Here is a 23014-nt window from a genome sequence, read left to right on the forward strand (position 1 = left end):
TGCCCGTCTGAAGAAGGCCCATGTGTGGCTGGCCCATCTGAAGAAGGCCCATGTGCAGCCGCCCTGTCTGAAGGAGGCCCATGTGTAGACGGCCCGTCTGAAGAAGGCCCATGTGCAGCCGCCCAGTCTGAAGGAGGCCCATGTGTAAACGGCCCGTCTGAAGAAGGCCCATGTGCGGCCGCCCTGTCTGAAGAAGGCCCATGTGCAGCCGGCCTGTCTGAAGGAGGCCCATGTGCAGCCGGCCCGTCTGAAGAAGGCCCATGTGCAGCCAGCCTGTCTGAAGGAGGCCCATGTGTAGACGGCCCGTCTGAAGAAGGCCCATGTGCAGCCACCCCATCTGAAGAAGGCCCATGTGCAGCCGGCCTGTCTGAAGGAGGCCCATGTGCAGCCGGCCCGTCTGAAGAAGGCCCATGTGAAGCTGGCCCGTCTGAAGGAGGCCCATGTGTAAACGGCCCGTCTGAAGAAGGCCCATGTGCGGCCGCCCCGTCTGAAGGAGGCCCATGTGCGGCCGGCCCATCTCAAGAAGGCCCATGTGCGGCCGCCCCGTCTGAAGGAGGCCCATGTGCAGCCGGCCCGTCTGAAGGAGGCCCATGTGCAGCTGGCCCGTCTGAAGGATGCCCATGTGTAGTCGGCTCGTCTGAAGAAGGCCCATGTGCGGCCAGCCCGTCTGAAGGAGGCCCATGTGCAGCCGGCCCGTATGAAGGAGGCCCATGTGCAGCCGGCTTGTCTGAAGAAGGCCCATGTGTGGCCAGCCCGTCTGAAGAAGGCCCATGTGCAGCCGGCCCGCCTGAAGGAGGCCCATGTGCAGCTGGCCCGTATGAAGGAGGCCCATGTGCAGCCGGCTTGTCTGAAGAAGGCCCATGTGTGGCCAGCCCGTCTGAAGGAGGCCCATGTGCAGCCGGCCCGCCTGAAGGAGGCCCATGTGCAGCTGGCCCGTCTGAAGGAGGCCCATGTGTAGACGGCCCGTCTGAAGAAGGCCCATGTGCAGCCGGCCTGTCTGAAGAAGGCCCATGTGCGGCCGGCCCCTCTGAAGAAGGCCCATGTGCGGCCGGCCCGTCTGAAGAAGGCCCATGTGTGGCCGTCCCGTCTGAAGAAGGTCCATGTGCAGCCGGCCCATCTGAAGTTTTCCCATTAACATCTGGAGGATTCTGAGAGTGATTGGGAGAAGGTGCTGGGGTCAGATGAGACAAAAATTGAGCTTTTTGGCTTTAACTCAATTCGCTGTGTTTGGAGGAAAAGAAATTGTAACAGCCTGTCCCTCCCTGGCCTATGTGTCTGGACTTTAATGTAATTACGCCTAGGTCAACCTCTAGAGGGCAACGGTGTCTTTGTTCTTCTCCGCATGGGACTCATCCAATACAAGCCCGTAGTTTCTGGAAACTTCTCCATATAAAGAAACATACTCAAAAAGTGGGTGTGAACCCCTTCCCATCCAGGGGGTGTATCTAAGGAGAGGTGGAAGATTCAGCCACATGTTTTGAGTTAAGGGTACTTCTCACATAGCAAGATTGCTGCTGAGTCCCAGGTTTTGTGACGCAGCAGTGACCTCATCAGCAATCTCGCTGTGTGTGACACTATGCAGCGACCTGGCCCCTGCTGTGAAATCGCTGATCATTACACACTGTTCTGGTTCATTTTTTGCTCGTTGGTCTCCCGCTGTGCAGCACGCATCGGCGTGTTTGACGGCGGGAGACCAACGAGCACCGAATCTGTGTAACCAGCATACGCTGGTAACCAGGGTAAATATTGGGTAACTAAGCAAAGCGCTTTGCTTGGTTACCCGATATTTACCCTGGTTACCAGCGTACACCGCTTAGCGCTGGCTCCCTGCACACGTAGCCAGATTAAATATCGGGTAGCTAAGCAAAGCGCTTTGCTTAGTAACCCGATGTGTGCCCTGGCTACGTGTGCAGGGAGTCAGCGGTAAGTGGTGTAGCGAGCTGAACCTGACATTAGCTGTTTCTATTACCCCAAAAGTCCACCTAACATTTCTATAAATGACATCCTAAACCGCACACTACATCCTACTTAACATTCCCCACTCTGCTATATCCGTTAAAACCTATGTCTTAATCTGAAGCTTATCTGACTAATACTCTTCACTAAACATTGTTAAGACATTTGCTTTACATAACCATACACTTTCCATTGCAGGGGGCTCTGCCTCCCTTCTGCACAGCCACACATACCGACACAATAAATCTATATACATTAGATAGAATAGATAGATATCCTGCAGTGATATGTCACCACCCCCCTACATATTATACAATTGCACCCTTTAATGCCTTTCATATGTCACTAACGGGTATTTAGCCTGGTAAAAACAATGGGGTCCCCTCTATTTTTGGTAACCACCAAAGGTAAAGCAGACAGCTGGGGTCCGATATTATCAGGCTGGGAGGGTCTATAGTTATTGGGCCCTTCCCAGACTAAAGCCACCCCAGAAGTGGTGCATCTATTAGATCAGGGGTGGGGAACCTCCAGCCCACAGGACATATGCAGCCCCTGAGAAGATTCCCAGGGACCGCATTGCTCAGGCAGCAGCCGTATTTTGCTGGCTACCAGCCTTTTAAACCCCACACTCAGCTTTCAATGTGGAATGCTCTGATGCATACACTGGATGAGTATGTCCTCATGTTTGCCAGTGCTAGTCTGAGGACATACTTTGTGGGTGGGTTACATGCATGATAAGTTCCCTTTTCACAGAAGAGGAGTGGCAGCCCCAGCGCCAACAGTACTTTGTGCCCCTGGCATCTCTAGGTCTGTCTGCTGCCCCAGGGCTGTCTGTGCCCCTAATGATGTCTGTGCTCCCCAGTGATGTCTATGCCCACCAGATAAGTCTATGTCCCCAGCTTTCCTAGTGATGTATATTCCTGCCAGCCCTCCCCTGTGATGTATATATGCCCTCAGTGTCTCCTGTGATGTATATATACCCCCAGTGTCTCCTGTGATGTATATGCCCCCAGTGTCTTCTATGTAATGTATATACAGAAGTCCCAGTCTCCTGTGACGTATATGCACCCAGAGACTCGTGATGTATACGCCTCATCCCCTCCTGTGATGGATATGCCATCAGCGTCTCCTATGTGATGTACATACAGAAGTCCCAGCATCTCCTATGTGATGTATATATAGAAGTACCAGCATCTTCTGTGATCTATATGCCCCCAACACCTCCTGTGATGTATATGCCCCCACCAGCATCTCCTATGAGATGTATATACAGCAGTCCCAGCCGACACAAACCTGGAAAAGCACTTGTGAGAAGCACAAGATCAGTATCGCCTAATATCACACCTGCTCCAGGAGCGGCTCCAGCCAGTTAATTGTTTGACCAAATATAGCCAGTAATTTTCAAGTTGATAATATTGTGCAGTCCCCAAATGATGGTGGAAACTTCCAAATGGCCCCCGGCAGAAAAAGGTTCCCTACCCCTCCATTAGATGCTCCAATTCAGGCGCTTTGCCCTGCTCTTCCGATTGCCCTGGTGCAGTGCTAGTTGGGGTTGATGTCAGATATGTAGTGACCGCTGGCACCAAGCCAAGAGGTTAGTAATGTAGAGGCATCGGTCAGGCACTACCATTACTAGCCCAGTAAAAAAAAAAAATATTTTACTTGAAAAAAACCTCAATATTTGCACTTTCCCTGGATCACCATTTTATTAAAAAAAAAATCCATGCAGGTCCAATGTAGACCAGGATTTCAACATGGTCCACAAATGGAAACCTCAAAAACATTTAAAAAAAAAAATGTCCCTTGCTCACTAATTTAGTATAAAGCAAAGTTCCCACGCAGGTCTAACGTAGTTTAACACTTCACAAAATGGTCAATTATGTAGATCAAAAGCTTTGGAGCATAAGAACGAGGCTCCATAGACTTTGAACATCAGCCATTCCCGGCTCCATCTGCGCTCCACGAGCCTCAGGATACTGATGAGTGAAGTCAGAAACATCTCAGATTGATCAGCAGTGACGTCCCTGACCTCAACACTCATCAGAGGCGCCGGCTATCGAGCAGCAGGAGCAGGGAGTGGCTGCTGCTCAAAGTCTATGGAACCTCGTTCTGAGGCTCCATGGCCTTTGATCTACGTAATCAAGGAATGTCGTGGGAACCCCTTGACTATGTCAGACCGGCGCTGAATTTTTTTTTTTTTTTTTAAGAAAATGGTAAACCAGGAAAAGTGCTGGGGATTGGGTTTTATTCAAATGAACTATTTTTGTGTTTTTACTTACTGGTTTAGTAATGGGGTGACTGAGTCTGATAGACTGCTCTCCATTACTAACCCCTGGGCTAGATGGCAGCTATCACTACACATCTAACATCAACCCAAACTACCATTACCCAATGCCCTGATGTGGTGGCAATCAGAAAGAGATGGGGTGAAGCCACAGAATTGGTGCAACTTATGTGATCCGCCACTTCTGGAGCGGCTGCGGGCTGCTATTTTTAGGCTGGAAGGGGCCAAATATCCATGGACCTTCCCAGCCTAATAATACCAGCCCCCAGCTGTAGCTGTCTGCTTTACCTTGGCTGATGATGTAATTGTCTATACTGTATTTGTATTGTTTCATTTTGTAAATTCTTGTATATTTTTTCAACGGCCTATTTTCGGATTAAATATATAAAATTTAATAGTTTCTTTCCTCATTCTTTATATATGAAGCATAAGGCCCTTCGGGTTTTTGGATATCTGTAACGGGTACCCGAACTGCCTGTGAAACGTCCGGTGGTGGCAGCGTAATTATTATTGCATAGAATTATTGGAGTGCTATCATTAAGGGTACCGAGGTGTATATATAATTATTCCATTAGCGGGAATCGGTGATATATCCATTTACCCTTGCTGTGAGACCTCCAATATTTGGCATTATTAGCTCAGCAGCCTCATTCTGTTCATTGTCCTGCAGTACCAAAAGTGGCCTGCCGGCAAGAGGGGTGCTAGAGAGTAGTCGTGTTTGTGACAAATCCGTGAACAGCTGCGGGATATCTGAGTGACTCCCCCGGCTGTTCATGACAAATTGGTGGCAGCGGTGGGATATAGCGCATTAGTGATCTGGTTTGAGCAATCATCCCTTTCACTGAAAACTTTCAAAAGTTTTGAGGATGGAACTCAGTGTTTAAATATACCTGGAACACTCCTGTACGTGTAGCAGTTACCCCCTCCGCTCTCGTTTTCTGTGTATAATATACCTGGAACACTCCTGTACGTGTAGCAGTTACCCCCTCCGCTCTCGTTTTCTGTGTATAATATACCTGGAACACTCCTGTACGTGTAGCAGTTACCCCCTCCGCTCTCGTTTTCTGTGTATAATATACCTGGAACACTCCTGTACGTGTAGCAGTTACCCCCTCCGCTCTCGTTTTCTGTGTATAATATACCTGGAACACTCCTGTACGTGTAGCAGTTACCCCCTCCGCTCTCGTTTTCTGTGTATAATATACCTGGAACACTCCTGTACGTGTAGCAGTTACCCCCTCCGCTCTCGTTTTCTGTGTATAATATACCTGGAACACTCCTGTACGTGTAGCAGTTACCCCCTCCACTCTCGTTTTCTGTGTATAATATACCTGGAACACTCCTGTACGTGTAGCAGTTACCCCCTCCGCTCTCTCTTGTTTTCTATCCTATATTTTATTTGGCAATTATGGCTGCGCTGACCGAAGCCTGGTACAGCCAGCTGACGAAGGAGACTGATTGCCATCTGCACGACCAGAGAGATTGATGTCAATGGCAAAAACAAGCCAGACCTCATTCAAGAACTGTTACAATGGGACGCAAAGCAAGTCCGTTCCCCCAGTGCTGATGACGGGGAGACAAGCCAAGCCCTGGATGATACTGCGGCCAGGGCCTCTTCTGCAACTGCAAGCCAGAGCAGTGACCGGGGCAACATGGACTCCTACCTGCAGATGGCCCTACAGCAACTCGCTGCAGATGACGGAGGGACGGCTGAACCTCATTCAGCAATTTCAGGAGAGAGCCGAGCGCCAGGCCCAGGCTGAGAGACCTGAGCGCCAGGTCCAGGCTGAGAGAGCTGAGCGAGAGGCCGAGCGAGAGGCTGAGAGAGCCGAGCGTCAAGCCCAGAGAGACCATGAATTGAAGGTCATCCATGCCCAGCAGCAGACATCTTCCTCACTGAATGGCAAGTCCAATAATGCCAGCAGCTTTAACCCCCGACCGGAGCACTTTCCTGTGATGGAAAAGGACGGGGATTTGGACACCTTTCTGAGGGGATTTGAAAAGACTTGCTTGTAGTACCAGTTTCCCTCAGCACAATGGGCACGATACTTAACCCCAGGGCTGCGAGGCAAGGCCCTGGACGCGTTTGCCAGTCTCCCTCAAGAGCAGAGTGGAGACTATGAGGCCATAAAGCAGGCCCTAATATCGAAGTATCAACTGACTCCAGGGGTGTACCGAAAAAAATTCCGGACCCTCCAGCGCGGACCTCATGACAGCTACAGTGATTTGGTGGGTGGGCTCCAAACCACCTTTGACCAGTTGATCCAAGGATTGTCCGTTACAACCTTTGAGGAGCTAAGGGACCTAATAGTGAAGGACCAACTCCTACATGTCTGTCCTGTGGAGGTTCGACAGTTTGTTATGGACCGAGAGCCCAAGGAGGCCTCAAAAGCAGCCCAGATTGCCGACACCTATGAGGCCAACTGTGCATCGGGGGTGCGGAAGCCGTCCACCGCCAGCTGGAAAGGTGGTAAGATGACAACTACGACCACCCCTGCCCCTACCAGCCGATCTCCCGTAGATCCTGTGTCATCCACCAGTGCCCGGCCCACCCACCTCTGACACTCGCAGGTGTTTTTCATGCAACCAGCCTGGACACCTCAGCTCCGCTTGCCCAGAGACGCAGAAGAGGAACGCCACATCTAAGGCCCAAGGGCCTAGTGCAGCTGTCTTTTTGGTGGGGGAGGCGGGTAGTAGGACCTGCGAAAACCTACACTCCGTCACCGTGGGCGGAAACCCCACTGTGGGGCTCAAGGACACTGGAGCCGACCGAACACTGATCCGCCCCGAACTGGTGCCTCCTGAAAACTTTATCTCAGGAAAACTCCTGACTGTCACTGGGCTTGGGGCTGTTCGCCATTCTTTCCCAATGGCCCGGGTTTCCCTCGACTGGGGTGCTGGGAGAGGGTGGAGTGAAGTGGGGGTGTCCGAACATCTACCAACCAATGTTTTATTGGGGACTGATCTGGGACGATTGGTTGCACAATTTTTCCCTGATGATCCCCTGCAATCCAATAAGTCATGTGATACAAATGTTGTTGATAGGTCATCTGATGCAAGCGATGTTAAGTCATGTGACCCGAATGTGGATATCCAGAACGTGATTACAAATGTTGTGCATAGTAATAAAGTGGAGGTTTGTGCAGGGGAACTCAGCCATGCCACGCTGCAGGGTGATGTGGCTGAGGACAACCCCAAGGTAGTAAGTGTCTGTGCTGACAGAGATGGAAGCAGACATGAGACCCACAAGGAAAGTGGTCAAATGCAGCTGACCAGTGTCACAGCGGATAGTGACACAGCTGGTAGTAGCTGCCCCAGGATTGGCACTGCTCCCAAGGTACTACGGGATGAGGAGCAAGTAGCACCCAGAGCCGGTCAGGCTGATGGGGAAGAGTTGTTATCCCCCGGGGAGACAGCCTTCATTGGTGCTGTCACCTGCAGTCAGAGTGCCCAGAACGCAAATGAAACCTTGCCTTCTGACACCTCTTCACCCAGAGGGATAACAGAACTGGTTACGGACCCAGAGCAGGTCCCAGAGGGTCCCGGTGAGGTCGGAACCTTAACGTCACTTTTGGCTGCCTCTAGCCAAGAGTTCCAGGTGGCTCTATGAACAGATGCCAGTCTAAAGACGTTAAGGGACCTCGCAGAGAAGCCCTGCTCCGAGACCGATAAGGAGAAGGTATTCTGGGACCAGGGGAGGTTGTACCGGGAGACTGTTCCCTGTAACCCCCAACAGGAGTGGCTGAAGGAAAACAGCTGGTGGTGCCTCACCTCTTTAGGAGTGAGTTGCTGCGGATTGCCCATGAGATCCCACTCACCGGACACTTGAAGGTCAGTAAAACAAAAGCCAAGCTGTCTCACCACTTCTATTGGCCCAAAATGGGGACAGATGTTGCCAATTACTGCCGCTCCTGTATCACATGTCAGGCCTCCGTCACACTCACTTGCCTCCGGTACGTGTGTGCCTTTTTTTTCACGTACCGGAGACACGGGCCCACGTAGTCCTATGTATTGTTATTGTTTTGGACACACGTAAGTATTCAGGAACGGAACGTGTGTCCGTTCCGTACTTACGTGTGTCCGTTTTTTAAAACCGCTGACATGTCCGTGTTGCTCTGGCAGCACGGGTGTCACACGGCCCGCACACGTACCACACGGCTGTAGTGTGGATGCGGGCCCGTGTGACACGCGCCGGAGAAAGACACGTGTCAGTGTAAAAATAATAAAAACACATACTCACCTTCACCATACGTGCAGTTTCTGCCGCGGCTGTCCCCTTCATCCGTCCCCCAGGGAATTTGAACAACACTTCTCCTTCACTGGGGGCCGGACGCAGCGCCAGCGGGGCGTGGCTTTGGCCGGACGCTGTCATTCAGCACCACAGACAGCGCCGGATGATGCAGGTAGGCGGGACTTTCCGTTCTCCGTGTGTTATAACGTATAACACACGGAGAACACGTACGTGCCACAAAAACGGCACACGGGGAACAAACCACCCCTTTAACACGTACGTGACAAAAACGTTACGTTTTGTCACGTAAGTTTGGCAGAGGCCTCAAAGAGTGGGAAAGTCAGGGCCTGCTCCCAAAGCTCCCCTGATCTCTTTGCCGGTGATAGAGGAGCCTTTCCAGAGGGTCGCTGTGGACATCGTAGGGCCTCTGGCCGTCCCCAGCAGCTCTGGAAAACGTTTCATCCTTACTGTGGTAGACTATGCTACCCGGTATCTGGAGGCAGTGGCTCTCTCCTGAGTTAGGGCCGATAAGGTGGCAGATGCCCTCCTGGCCATATTCTCCCAAGTAGGATTTCCCAGGGAGATTCTTACCAACCAGGGGACTCAGTTCATGTCTCGTCTAATGGAGGCTCTCTGTAAGAAAATGCAGGTGCACCATCTGATATCAAGCGCTTATCACCCACAGACCAATAGTTTGTGTGAAACGTTTCAAACCCTTGGGGTGTCTGAGAAATTTGAAGGTACATTTTTTATATTTGGATGACTTTTTTTGAAAACTTCGGTGCTGTTAGCGAAGAGCAAGGAGCAAAATTTCATCAGGATATCAAGAGATAGAACGACGATACCAAGGAAGATGGAAGGTGAAGATGATGTGAAACAATCATGGAAGGCAAAGATGATGGGGACGATACCAAGGAAAATGGAAAGTGAAGATGATGGAGGACAATACCAAGGAAGATGGAAGGTTAAAATGATGGACGATACCAAGGAAGATGGAAGGTGAAAGTGATGGGTGACGACTGCTGGAGGCTTCACATAGAAGATCCGCAGATGCAAGGTGAACATGATGGGGGACGACTGCTGGAGGAGGCTTCACAGGAGATCCATAGATGGAAGGTGAACACGATGGGGGACGACTGCTGTAGGCTTAACAGAGACGATCCACAGATGGAAGGTGAACATGATGGGGGACTGCTGGAGGCTTCACAGAGAAGATCCACAGATGGAAGGTGACCATGATGGGGGACTGCTGGAGGCTTCACAGAGAAGATCCACAGATGGAAGGTGACCATGATGGGGGACTGCTGGAGGCTTCACAGAAAAAATCCACAGATGGAAGGTGAACATCATGGGGGACAACTGCTGGAGGCTTCACAGAGAAGATCCGCAGATGGAAGGTAAACATGATGGTGAATGACTGCTGGAGGCTTCACAGAGAAGATCCACAGATGGAAGGTGACCATGATGGGGGACTGCTGGAGGCTTCACAGAAAAAATCCACAGATGGAAGGTGAACATCATGGGGGACAACTGCTGGAGGCTTCACAGAGAAGATCCACAGATGGAAGGTGAAAATGACGGGGGACGACTGCTGGAGGCTTCACCGAGAAGGTCCCCAGAAGGAAGGTGAAGATGAAGGAGAACGACTGCTGGAGGCTTCACAGAGAAGGTCCCCAGATGGAAGGTAAACATGATGGGGACGACTGCCGGAGGAGAATTCACAGAGAAGGTCCACAGATGGAAGGCGAAGATGATGGGGGACGACTGCTGGAGACTTCACAGAGAAGGAACCCAGATGGAAGGTGAAGATGATGATGATGCTCCGATGATGCACCGAAGTTTTCAAAAAAAGTCATCCAAATATAAAAAATGTACCTTCAAATTTCTCAGACACCCCAAGGGTTTGAAACATTTCACACAAACTATTGGTCTGTGGGTGATAGGTGCTTGATACCAGATGCTGCACCTGCATTTTCTTACAGAGAGCCTCCATTAGACGAGACATGAACTGAGTCCCCTGGTTGGTAAGCATCTCCCTGGGAAATCCTACTCGGGAGAATATGGCCAGGAGGGCATCTGCCACCTTATCGGCCCTAACTCAGGAGAGAGCCACTGCCTCCAGATACCGGGTAGCATAGTCTACCACAGTAAGGATGAAACGTTTTCCAGAGCTGCTGGGGACGGCCAGAGGCCCTATGATGTCCACAGCGACTCTCTGGAAAGGCTCCTCTACCACCGGCAAAGAGATCAGGGGAGCTTTGGGAGCAGGCCCTGACTTTCCCACTCTTTGAGGCCTCTGCCACACTTACGTGACAAAACGTAACGTTTTTGTCACGTACGTGTTAAAGGTGTGGTTTGTTCCCCGTGTGCCGTTTTTGTGGCACGTACGTGTTCTCCGTGTGTTATACGTTATAACACACGGAGAACGGAAAGTCCCGCCTACCTGCATCATCCGGCGCTGTCTGTGGTGCTGAATGACAGCGTCCGGCCAAAGCCACGCCCCGCTGACGCTGCGTCCGGCCCCCAGTGAAGGAGAAGCGTTGTTCAAATTCACTGGGGGACGGATGAAGGGGACAGCCGCGGCAGAAACTGCACATATGGTGAAGGTATGTGTTTTTATTATTTTTACACTGACACGTGTCTTTCTCCGGCGCGTGTCACATGGGCCCGCATCCACACTACATCCGTGTGGTACGGGTGCGGGCCGTGTGACACCCGTGCTGCCGGAGCAACACGGACATGTCAGCGGTTTTAAAAAACGGACACACGTAAGTACGGAATGGACACACGTTCCGTTCCTGAATACTTACGTGTGTCCAAAACAATAACAATACATAGGACTACGTGGGCCCGTGTCTCCGGTACGTGAAAAAAAAGGCACACACGTACCGGAGGCAAGTGAGTGTGACGGAGGCCTGACATGTGATACAGGAGCGGCAGTAACTGGCAAAATCTGTCCCCATTTTGGGCCAATAGAAGTGGTGAGACAGCTGGGCTTTTGTTTTACTGACCTTCAGGTGTCCGGCGAGTGGGATCTCATGGGCAATCCGCAGCAACTCACTCCTAAAGAGCTGTTTTCCTTCAGCCACTCCTGTTGGGGGTTACAGGGAACAGTCTCCCGGTACAACCTCCCCTGGTCCCAGAATACCGTCTCCTTATCGGTCTCGGAGGAGGGCTTCTCTGCGAGGTCCCTTAACGTCTCTAGACTGGCATCTGTTCATAGAGCCACCTGGAACTCTTGGCTAGAGGCAGCCAAAAGTGACGTTAAGGTTCCGACCTCACCGGGACCCTGTAGGACCTGCTCTGGGTCCGTAACCAGTTCCGTTATCCCTCTGGGTGAAGAGGTGTCAGAAGTCAAGGTTTTATTTGCGTTCTGGGCACTCTGACTGAGGGTGACAGCACCAATGAAGGCTGTCTCCCCGGGGGATAACAACTCTTCCCCATCAGCCTGACCGGCTCTGGGTGCTACTTGCTCCTCATCCCGTAGTACCTTGGGAGCAGTGCCAATCCTGGGGCAGCTACTACCAGCTGTGTCACTATCCGCTGTGACACTGGTCAGCTGCATTTGACCACTTTCCTTGTGGGTCTCATGTCTGCTTCCATCTCTGTCAGCACAGACACTTACTACCTTTGGGTCGTCCTCAGCCACGTCACCCTGCAGCGTGGCATGGCTGAGTTCCCCTGTACAAACCTCCACTTTATTACTATGCACAACATTTGTAATCACGTTCTGGATATCCACATTCGGGTCACATGACTTAACATCGCTTGCATCAGATGACCTATCAACAACATTTGTATCACATGACTTATTGGATTGGAGAGGATCATCAGGGAAAAATTGTGCAACCAATCGTCCCAGATCAGTCCCCAATAAAACATTGGTTGGTAGATGTTCGGACACCCCCACTTCACTCCACCCTCTCCCAGCACCCCAGTCGAGGGAAACCCGGGCCATTGGGAAAGATTGGCGAACAGCCCCAAGCCCAGTGACAGTCAGGAGTTTTCCTGGGATAAAGTTTTCAGGAGGCACCAGTTCGGGGCGGATCAGTGTTCGGTCGGCTCCAGTGTCCTTGAGCCCCACAGTGGGGTTTCCGCCCACGGTGACGGAGTGTAGGTTTTTGCAGGTCCTATCACCCACCTCCCCCACCAAAAAGACAGCTGCACTAGGCCCTTGGGCCTTAGATGTGGGGTTCCTCTTCTGCCTCTCTGGGCAAGCAAAGTTGAGGTGTCCAGGTTGGTTGCATGGAAAAACACCTGCGAGTGTCAGAGGTGGGTGGGCTGGGCACTGGTGGATGACACAGGACCTACGGGAGGTCGGCTGGTAGGTGCAGGGGTGGTTGTAGTTGTCATCTTACCCCCTTTCCAGCTGGCGGTGGACGGCTTCCGCACCCCCGATGCATAGTTGGCCTCATAGGTGTCGGCAATCTGGGCTGCTTTTGAGGCCTCCTTGGGCTCTCGGTCCATAACAAACAGTCGAACCTCCACAGGACAGACATGTAGGAGTTGGTCCTTCACCATTAGATCCCTTAGCTCCTCAAAGGTTGTAACGGACAATCCTTGGATCCACTGGTCAAAGGTGGTTTGGAGCCCACCCACCAAATCACTGTAGCTGTCATGAGGTCCGCGCTGGAGGATCCGGAATTTTTTTCGGTACACCCCTGGAGTCAGTTGATACTTCCATATTAGGGCCTGCTTTATGGCCTCAGTCTCCACTCTGCTCTTGAGGGAGACTGGCAAACGCGTCCAGGGCCTTGCCTCGCAGCCCTGGGGTTAAGTATCGTGCCCATTGTGCTGAGGGAAACTGGTACTGCAAGCAAGTCTTTTCAAATCCCCTCAGAAAGGTGTCCAAATCCCCGTCCTTTTCCATCACAGGAAAGTGCTCCGGTCGGGGGTTAAAGCTGCTGGCATTATTGGACTTGCCATTCAGTGAGGAAGATGTCTGCTGCTGGGCATGGATGACCTTCAATTCATGGTCTCTCTGGGCCTGGCGCTCGGCTCTCTCCTTAAATTGCTGAATGAGGTTCAGCCGTCCCTCCGTCATCTGCAGCGAGTTGCTGTAGGGCCATCTGCAGGTAGGAGTCCATGTTGCCCTGGTCACTGCTCTGGCTTGCAGTTGCAGAAGAGGCCCTGGCCGCAGTATCATCCAGGGCTTGGCTTGTCTCCCCGTCATCAGCACTGGGGGAACGGACTTGCTTTGCGTCCCATTGTAACAGTTCTTGAATGAGGTCTGGCTTGTTTATGCCATTGACATCAATCTCTCTGGTCGTGCAGATGGCAATCAGAGTCTTCTTCGTCTGCTGGCTGTACCAGGCTTCGGTCAACGCAGCCATAATTGCCAAATAAAATATAGGATAGAAAACAAGAGAGAGCGGAGGGGGTAACTGCTACACGTACAGGAGTGTTCCAGGTATATTATACACAGAAAACGAGAGCGGAGGGGGTAACTGCTACACGTACAGGAGTGTTCCAGGTATATTTAAACACTGAGTTCCATCCTCAAAACTTTTGAAAGTTTTCAGTGAAAGGGATGATTGCTCAAACCAGATCACTAATGCGCTATATCCCACCGCTGCCACCAATTTGTCATGAACAGCCGGGGGAGTCACTCAGATATCCCGCAGCTGTTCACGGATTTGTCACAAACACGACTACTCTCTAGCACCCCTCTTGCCGGCAGGCCACTTTTGGTACTGCAGGACAATGAACAGAATGAGGCTGCTGAGCTAATAATGCCAAATATTGGAGGTCTCACAGCAAGGGTAAATGGATATATCACCGATTCCCGCTAATGGAATAATTATATATACACCTCGGTACCCTTAATGATAGCACTCCAATAATTCTATGCAATAATAATTACGCTGCCACCACCGGACGTTTCACAGGCAGTCCGGGTACCCGTTACAGATATCCAAAAACCCGAAGGGCCTTATGCTTCGTATATAAAGAATGAGGAAAGAAACTATTAAATTTTATATATTTAATCCGAAAATAGGCCGTTGAAAAAATATACAAGAATTTACAAAATGGAACAATACAAATACAGTATAGACAGTTACATCAAAAAATAAAAAAGGTATAAACATGAAACCTACTAAACTCGTGCCATAGATGTGACTTCTGAATTTAGGGAGGGAGGGACTCCAAGAGAAGATGGTAGAGATACGGCCAGCATCACCCTTACTGATGCCCTCCAGTACTGACTCCCCCCCCCCCCATCCAGGAGCTAGTCTCTCCCTCCCTTCTCTGTGACCTCATTAGTCTCTTGTGGGCTGTGCCGAGATTGTCCCAAAGCTTCCTTAATTTTAGCTTTTCCCATATCCTTGCCCCTGGGCCACACAGGTGAAAAATATTAGCGTCATATTTTATATCTCGATTTTAGATTTACATAGATACCAAACAACGCATCTAGAACGATTTTACTGGCCAATACTAATTTGTCGTGATACCGGCAATCTCCCCGTCAAGCGAAACAGTGCGCTGGGGTTGAGCACAACACAGGGATTCTGGAAATAGGCTTTTCATTTTTCTAGCATTAACGTAGCGCTTCAAAACAGTTTTGGAAGTTTTCCCTCCAACAGAACAAAGGATTGTCTTTCTCTGTATCCCTCGGCTATAGCTGTACCATCACCCAAAGTCATAAATACCTAAACTTTCAGGCTGATCAGATAATAGTCATGACGATCTGTGGCTGAAGGCAAAAAAAAAAAAAAAGAGGGGGGTGGTGAGGACCCGTCAAGAGTTTTACATGACACTGTTCATTTCTTTTCACTTACAGGATTAGTAATGGGGGTGGGAGTCTGACACCTCATTTCTAATCTAGGGCTTGATGGCAGCTGTGAAACCACCACTGTCATTAACCCCTTAATTACCCTGATTGCCACCACACTGAGATGAGCCGGATAAAGCCTACAATTGTCACATCTAATGGATGAGACAATTCTGGGCAGCTGTGGGATGGTATTTTTAGGCTGGTGGGGGGCAATATCTATGGTGCCTCCCATCCTGATTCCAGCCTGCACCTGTCTGCTTTATTATGGCTGATGATCAAAAAGGAGGTACCTGAAGTCTTTTCCCCCCTTTTTTGATATCCAGCCACAGTAAAGCTCACAGGTGGGGCTGCAGCCTATAGATGTTTTACCTGCACTATCACACATGGCATGAGCCCTTCACCTTCCTCCGCAGCCCTCTAGCCCTTACTATGAGCATATTACGGCCCTGAATGTCTTGTCCCCATGGACTTGTATGGGGTTCGTTCGGGGTCAAGTCTGGCACCATGTTCGCTTACCGATCCAGCGAAACCAAATATCCACAGGTTCTCATCAGTTACCTAGAAATGTCTTCACTTCTTTATAAGAAGCCCACGACCTTTTCTAAACTTCTTTCGTTTGTTTGGAACACATTCTCCCTCATGAGTTTCCAAATATCTGGACCCACAAAAATGTCCCCCTTCAGTTTTGCTTCTGACACTGGGGGCCCGGGATCATAGGTCCCTTCTTTCAGTAGAGCCTTCACAGACTGCTTCATCAGACCAAGTGTAATGTGGAGCAGGACCGAAGGACTTTACCAAGATCAACTCTTCCCCCCCCCCCCCTCTACCTGCAGTGGTCCAGTCCCCCAGATCTCAGGGTAACCCTTTCATCCCAATAACCAGACAGCAGACCGCAGCTGCAGCAGATTATGTACAATGTTTAATGTGTTGTGGTTCATGTGACCGGACGGTTGGCGCCGCTCATCTCCAGCCGCAGACACTGAACAGAGACGTAAAAAAACGAATATAATACATGGAGCAGTGTGCGCCGACACAAAGCTCCGCCCCAGTCCACAGCTCCGCCCCTCAGCTATCCTCCTCCTCCTTCTGCCGTACTTTAGCTTTTTTCTTTTTCTTCTGGTCGGAGGGCGGCGCCTCCTCGGAGGAGGACACTTTCTTTTTCTTTTTGGCCGGAGTCTGCTCCTCCTCGATCCCGTTCTCGGAGACGTCGCCCTCGGACTTCCGCTTCTTTTTCTTCTTCTTGCTCGGTTCTTCCACCTGGAAGAAATAAAGTGTGAGCTCGGCAGCGCCCGGTGGGGGTTGTAGTTCCCCCGCAGAGTACAGACCCCAGCCTCACCTCCTCCTCCTCCTGGGCTGCAGCCTCCTCGTTATCCTCCTCAGCAGCAGCGGCCAGAGCCTCCAGACGACGCTTCTCCCGTTTCTTCTTCTTCCGCTCTTTCTTATCCAGTTTACGCTTGATCTCAGACACCACCTCAGAGGCCTGGAAGGAACGGAGGTCAGTGAGGGGTCCCTCCGAGCAGACGTCACCCCCAACCCCAGCGGCACTGGTCAGATCAGGCTCATTAAATCAGTTATTGCCTCCAGCAAAAGTCAGGAGAAGAAGCCTCATCACCTCCAACCATCACAGCACCCCGGATGTACGGGCTCACCCCACTGCCCCTGCCTCTACCCTCAATACACCGGCCTCCTGCTACATCTCACTCTACCCATTAATATGCTGTCCTCCCTCTGCCCCTGGTGTACCCACCTTGCCCCCTTCCTTTAAGGTGCACTCTACCCCCACCTCTGCCATATACCCTCCTGCACCTCCCCCACCCATTGTGCAAGCCTTCTATTGCGCCACCCATTACCAGCCTCCATCCCCCTCTGCATCCCCCCCCCATGTGCCAGCCTTCTGCTGCACCTCCCATTACCAGCCTCCAAACCCCCCCGCCCCATGTGCCAGCCTTCTGCTGCCCCTCCCATTACCAGCCTCCACCCCCCCCACGCGCCAGCCTTCTGCTGCACCTCCCATTACCAGCCTCCACCCACATGTGCCAGCCTTCTGCTGTACCTCCCATACCTCCCATTACCAGCCTCCATTCCCCCCCTGCACACACCCCCCCCCCCTCATGTGCCAGCCTTCTGCGGCACCCCTCATACCCCGGATGTCCTTACCTCCTGCTGCGCCTCCTTCATCACCTCCAGATTCTTGCGTGGAGCCTCCCCAGTCTCGTAGAAGGCCAGCCTCTCCTCTACCTGCTCCCGCAGTTTATCTCCAAACACTGGAGTTGGGATTTCTGAAATGAGACGACACAGTGAGGAAAGGCGCAGAGCAGACCTGATGCTGCGGCGGCTCTTACTCCAGTCACATGCGGAGCTGCACCGAGCCTCTAATGCACTGAGCCTCAGCACTGGAGTCCGGGACACTACAGGAGGTGCAGCTGTGGATGTGAGTGGAGGACGAGGCTTCGCTCAGAGAGGGGTTGTCAGCATTCACCGGGGTGAGATCCTGTTGACGAAAAATATTCAACATCACAGCGAAGCATCTGCAGAGGGCGGCCGGGGCCTCACCTGAGAAGCAGTCTATCCGCGAGGCGATTGTGCACTTGTTGGCCAGGTAGCGGGAGATTCGTCCCTTGTTCTTGGCGGCCGCTCGCCCGATGAACGTGGAGTGGAAGATCAGGCCGTATTTCGGGGTGTTGCCCCTCGTCTTTAGTGCCCTGAGGGGGGATTACCAAGACTTGGTAATTGTACGAAAATTACAATACCCAGCATGCTTAGTCAGCACGCCCCACTAATCTACAGGAGTCACCCACAGCCCTGATAGCTGACCTGAGTGACCAATGAGAGGGGGGGGGTTGTTCAGACTATGGGGTGGCGGTCATCACTCACGCTGTCGCGTGTCAAACGCCTACACCCGGTCACTGCCATCACCACAACCGCCCGGGCAGCTGTACCTGAAGAGCGCCTTCTCTGCCCCTAGGATCTGCACCGTGGACGCCGGGTACTTGGCCAGATTTGTCAGACTTCCTGCATGAGAGATCAAGCGGGCACCAACCTGCGGAGGAGAAGCGAAGAGTGAGCAGACGAGAGGCAGGAGCGAGCGGAGGAGAAGCGAAGAGTGAGCGGACGATGAGAAGTGAAGAGTGAGCACATTGGCAGGGGCAGAGCCACGGATCAGCAGTGTGGAGGTTTCAGCACCAGTCTCAGTGGATTGACAGATCACTGACATCACTTCCGTGGGGGGTGGTGGGGTCTTCGCCCGTACAGCGACACTCACCACTTCTCCGATGAGGGCAGACAGGCTGGGGGCCACCTGGTTCATCTTGGAGCGCAGATATTCCTGTAGGCTCTTGCGATATTCGGACAGGGAGATGACGCGGCTGGAGAAGCTCTCGATATTGATGAGGTCGATGGGGGAGATGTCCATACCTGAGAGAGACCCCATTAGTGACTGACACCCAGAGCTGACAGCTGATCACCCAGCCCCCACCGCTAGCACCTACCCATGGAGGAGCGTGAGGCCTCCAGGACGGCCTGGGCTTTGGCGCTGTCCATGACGATCTCCTCTATGGCCTCCAGATGCTCCTCGCTCAGTTCCTTGCGGTTCCCGATAAACTTGGCGGCGCGGCAGTACGTGTAGTTGTCGGACACGATCTTTATCAGCTCCGGGAAGTGATATCCATACCATTCCCTGCAGAGGAAGTAGAGTCATCACACACTCGTCACCGCACAGCCACCGCCACCCCTCTGGATGTGACCGGAGGATGTATCCCCGATAACAGTACAGCGCCTGCACGATGCGGCCTGTGGTGCAGACGGAGACGTTACTATTCCTCCTCTTTCTATACAGACGGTGGAAGGTGCCCCCGCCTGTGGTAAGCATTGGGAGGTGCACCCGGCCATCGCCAGCGGCACCCCGGCCTCACCTGACCCTCATGGAGAAGGTGTTGATGTCCTTGTCCAGCTGGTCTAGGAGACTGATGGACTGGATGATCATGTTGTCCACCCGGTTGACATTAAACTTCACCTTGGCTCTGGAGTAGCTATGACCCAGACCCAGCTGAGCCTTGGAGGCAGACACTGCGGTCAGACCCTTCACCAGGGAGTGGAAGTGGAGACGAATGCCTGCAGAGAGACGTGATGGGTCATACCACCTCATGGCAGGGGGATGAGGGAGCTCAGGAGAAATAACGGGTCATATCACCTCATGAAAGAGGAAAGAATGAGCTCAGGGAGGCAATCAAGAGAAATGATGGGTCATACCACCAAATGACAGGGGGATGAGGGGGCTCAGGGCGGCAATCAGGAGAAATGATAGGCCATACCAACTCATGACAGCACAAAGACAGGGCTCAGGAGGGCAATCAGGAGAAACTATGGGCCATACCACCAAATGACTGAGGGAAAAGGGGCCTCAGGAGAAATAATGGGTCCTACCACGAGGGGGAGAAGGGTTATTAACCATGGGTCATACCACAGTGAGGAGCTTATGAGGTTGCCCAGGAATAGCATGTGGCACTTGGGAGTGGATCATCCCAAGTCATGGTTGGTTACAAGTAGTTTGCAGTAGTGGAAGATACCATCTCTACTGAAGGGGGAGCATTGTGACCTCACCTCGTATGATCTCGGCCACCACGCCACCAGTCTGGCAGGTGATCTTCAGCTCCTCCTGGATGGCAGCACCGATCTTTGCATCCCCCACACCCAGCAGCGCTTTCTTCTTCTTCCCTGGCACATTGGTCTCCAGGAAGAGTTTGAGATCCTCATGGAGGAGACCTGAAGGGGACGAGGTGCAGTTACCAGAAACGTGACGGTGGAGCAGAGGAGACCTCTGCAGAAGTGACAGCGTCGTGATATCACATGACCGCGCCCCTCCCCCAGTCTGATATCTCAGGCCACCCCTCCCTGTAAAGGACGAGCTCAGTAACTTTCTGATGACATCACTGATTTCAGTGGATTGACAGATTGTTAGTGACATCATCGCTCGTCCCATCACCCCTCCCCCGTTACCTTCAGAGATGGCGTTTATGTTCTCCAGGGCGCTCTGGGCGGATTTGAAGGGTGAGAACGCCACCAGCTTCACGATGGTGCTGAACTTGCCGACGTTCAGTACGGACTCCTCCACCTGGGGCAGCAGCATGCCGATCTCCTCCACCTCCCGCACCGCCAACAGGGCGTAGCCCGCAGCATGCTCGAACAGCACGTGGAGCAGGACCTGCGGGGACAGAAGAGTCAGCAAACACCGCCACAGCCTCGGCGCCAACACACTGTGACATCACCATTAGGACAGTCCGGAGCCCCGCGGTCAGCCCTCCTCCGCCACGCCGCACTGTACTCCCCGCGGTCAGCCCTCCTCCGCCACGCCGCACTGTACTCCCCGCGGTCAGCCCTCCTCCGCCACGCCGCACTGTACTCCCCGCGGTCAGCCCTCCTCCGCCACGCCGCACTGTACTCCCCGCGGTCAGCCCTCCTCCGCCACGCCGCACTGTACTCCCCGCAGTCAGCCCTCCTCCGCCACACCGCACTGTACTCCCCGCAGTCAGCCCTCCTCCGCCACGCCGCACTGTACTCCCCGCAGTCAGCCCTCCTCCGCCACGCCGCACTGTACTCCCCGCAGTCAGCCCTCCTCCGCCACGCCGCACTGTACTCCCCGCAGTCAGCCCTCCTCCGCCACGCCGCACTGTACTCCCCGCAGTCAGCCCTCCTCCGCCATGCTGCACTGTACACTCAGCAGTCAGCCCTCCTCCACCATGCTGCACTGTACACTCAGCGGTCAGCCCTCCTCCACCATGCTGCACTGCACACTCAGCGGTCAGCCCTCCTCCGCCACGCCGCACTGTACTCCCCGCAGTCAGCCCTCCTCCGCCACGCCGCACTGTACTCCCCGCAGTCAGCCCTCCTCCGCCACGCCGCACTGTACTCCCCGCAGTCAGCCCTCCTCCGCCACGCCGCACTGTACTCCCCGCAGTCAGCCCTCCTCCACCACGCCGCACTGTACTCCCCGCAGTCAGCCCTCCTCCACCACGCCGCACTGTACTCCCCGCAGTCAGCCCTCCTCCGCCACGCCGCACTGTACTCCCCGCAGTCAGCCCTCCTCCGCCACGCCGCACTGTACTCCCCGCAGTCAGCCCTCCTCCGCCACGCCGCACTGTACTCCCCGCAGTCAGCCCTCCTCCGCCACGCCGCACTGTACTCCCCGCAGTCAGCCCTCCTCCGCCACGCCGCACTGTACTCCCCGCAGTCAGCCCTCCTCCGCCACGCCGCACTATACTCTCCGCAGTCAGCCCTCCTCCACCACGCCGCACTGTACTCTCCGCAGTCAGCCCTCCTCCACCACGCTGCACTGTACTCTCCGCAGTCAGCCCTCCTCCACCACGCTGCACTGTACTCTCCGCAGTCAGCCCTCCTCCACCACGCTGCACTGTACTCTCCGCAGTCAGCCCTCCTCCACCACGCTGCACTGTACTCTCCGCAGTCAGCCCTCCTCCACCATGCTGCACTGTACTCTCCGCAGTCAGCCCTCCTCCACCATGCTGCACTGTACTCTCCGCAGTCAGCCCTCCTCCACCATGCTGCACTGTACTCTCCGCAGTCAGCCCTCCTCCACCATGCTGCACTGTACTCTCCGCAGTCAGCCCTCCTCCACCATGCTGCACTGTACTCTCCGCAGTCAGCCCTCCTCCACCATGCTGCACTGTACTCTCCGCAGTTAGCCCTCCTCCACCATGCTGCACTGTACTCTCAGCAGTCAGCCCTCCTCCACCATGCTGCACTGTACACTCATCGGTCAGCCCTCCTCCGCCATGCTGCACTGTACACTCAGCGGTCAGCCCTCCTCCACCATGCTGCACTGTACACTCAGCCCTCCACCATGCTGCACTGTACGGTCAGCCCTCCTCCACCATGCTGCACTGTACACTCAGCGGTCAGCCCTCCTCCACCATGCTGCACTGTACACTCAGCCCTCCTCCACCATGCTGCACTGTACGGTCAGCCCTCCTCCACCATGCTGCACTGTGCACGTGGTGAGGAGCACGTGGTGCACGGCCTGGTTACGGAGGACGCCTCCTCCCCGCCGCTCTCAGCCTCCAGGGGCGCACATCTACAGCCCTTCCTCGCAGCCCGTCCCCTTCCCGGCAGCAGCCGCCGCTCGGGTCCCGCTCTCACCATGATGACTCCTGGCCGCCGCTCCGAAACAGACTGACGCGCACGTCCTGCACGTACAGACCACACGTCTCGTAACCCCGCCTTCTTCCTGATAACCAATCACAGTATAGACACTGTATAGAGTGACTAAAGGGTAACCAATGACATCCCTGAAATTACCATCGATCGCCCTCCACAGGAAGTATCAGGGATAGAGCGGCCGGAAGCGCGGCGGCTGCTGCGGAACTCTGTGGTGAGTGGAGGACCGCGGAGCACGTGGAGGGCCGCAGAGAGCGCACGTGGTGACTGTCACGCGCTCAGCAGTCAGGGCCGCGCTCTAGTGATGGGCGCTCCGATCGCTATATCAGGCCTGTAATGGCGCCTCCTCAGCAGTGACCCCGCACTGAGGCTCCGTGTCTGCAGCCAGGGCTGTGTCATAGACTGGTGGAGCTCATCCCCTGCGAGTGCAGTGCAGTGCAGGTGTGCCATAGACTGGTGGAGGTCATCCCCTGCAAGTGCAGTGCAGGTGTGCCATAGACTGGTGGAGCTCATCCCCTGCGAGTGCAGTGCAGGTGTGCCATAGACTGGTGGAGCTCATCCTCTGCGAGTGCAGTGCAGGTGTGCCATAGACTGGTGG

At 53.6% G+C, this 23014-nt stretch overlaps 1 protein-coding gene and 2 non-coding genes across 3 annotated transcripts; all 3 read right to left on the bottom strand.

The window, feature by feature from the left end:
• Positions 1–16143: 16143 nt before the first annotated feature.
• Positions 16144–22483, bottom strand: NOP56 (NOP56 ribonucleoprotein). The gene is made up of 11 exons (XM_075345452.1): positions 22399–22483; positions 20242–20446; positions 19846–20007; positions 19158–19356; positions 18735–18922; positions 18509–18660; positions 18186–18286; positions 17800–17948; positions 17404–17525; positions 16583–16726; positions 16144–16503 (listed from the first exon to the last, which is right to left on the bottom strand). The coding sequence occupies exons 1-11, from the start codon at positions 22399–22401 to the stop codon at positions 16312–16314; spliced, it is 1617 nt and encodes a 538-aa protein (XP_075201567.1). The 5' UTR covers positions 22402–22483; the 3' UTR covers positions 16144–16311.
• On the bottom strand, positions 16797–16863 carry LOC142258779 (small nucleolar RNA SNORD57). The gene has a single exon (XR_012727868.1). It is a non-coding gene; the product is annotated as a small nucleolar RNA SNORD57 (small nucleolar RNA).
• Positions 18994–19123, bottom strand: LOC142258839 (small nucleolar RNA SNORA51). Its single transcript, XR_012727885.1, has one exon. It is a non-coding gene; the product is annotated as a small nucleolar RNA SNORA51 (small nucleolar RNA).
• Positions 22484–23014: the final 531 nt, after the last annotated feature.

Source organism: Anomaloglossus baeobatrachus, chromosome 1, assembly GCF_048569485.1.
Source record: "Anomaloglossus baeobatrachus isolate aAnoBae1 chromosome 1, aAnoBae1.hap1, whole genome shotgun sequence".
In the NCBI taxonomy this organism is placed as follows: domain Eukaryota; kingdom Metazoa; phylum Chordata; class Amphibia; order Anura; family Aromobatidae; genus Anomaloglossus; species Anomaloglossus baeobatrachus.

Coding starts and splice junctions, on each gene's coding strand:
- NOP56 (XM_075345452.1), bottom strand. Junction 19,357..19,845: donor GGTGGCCGAGATCATACGAG/GTGAGGTCACAA, acceptor GTCTCTCTGCAG/GCATTCGTCTCCACTTCCAC. Junction 18,923..19,157: donor ACCTTCTCCATGAGGGTCAG/GTGAGGCCGGGG, acceptor CTTCCTCTGCAG/GGAATGGTATGGATATCACT.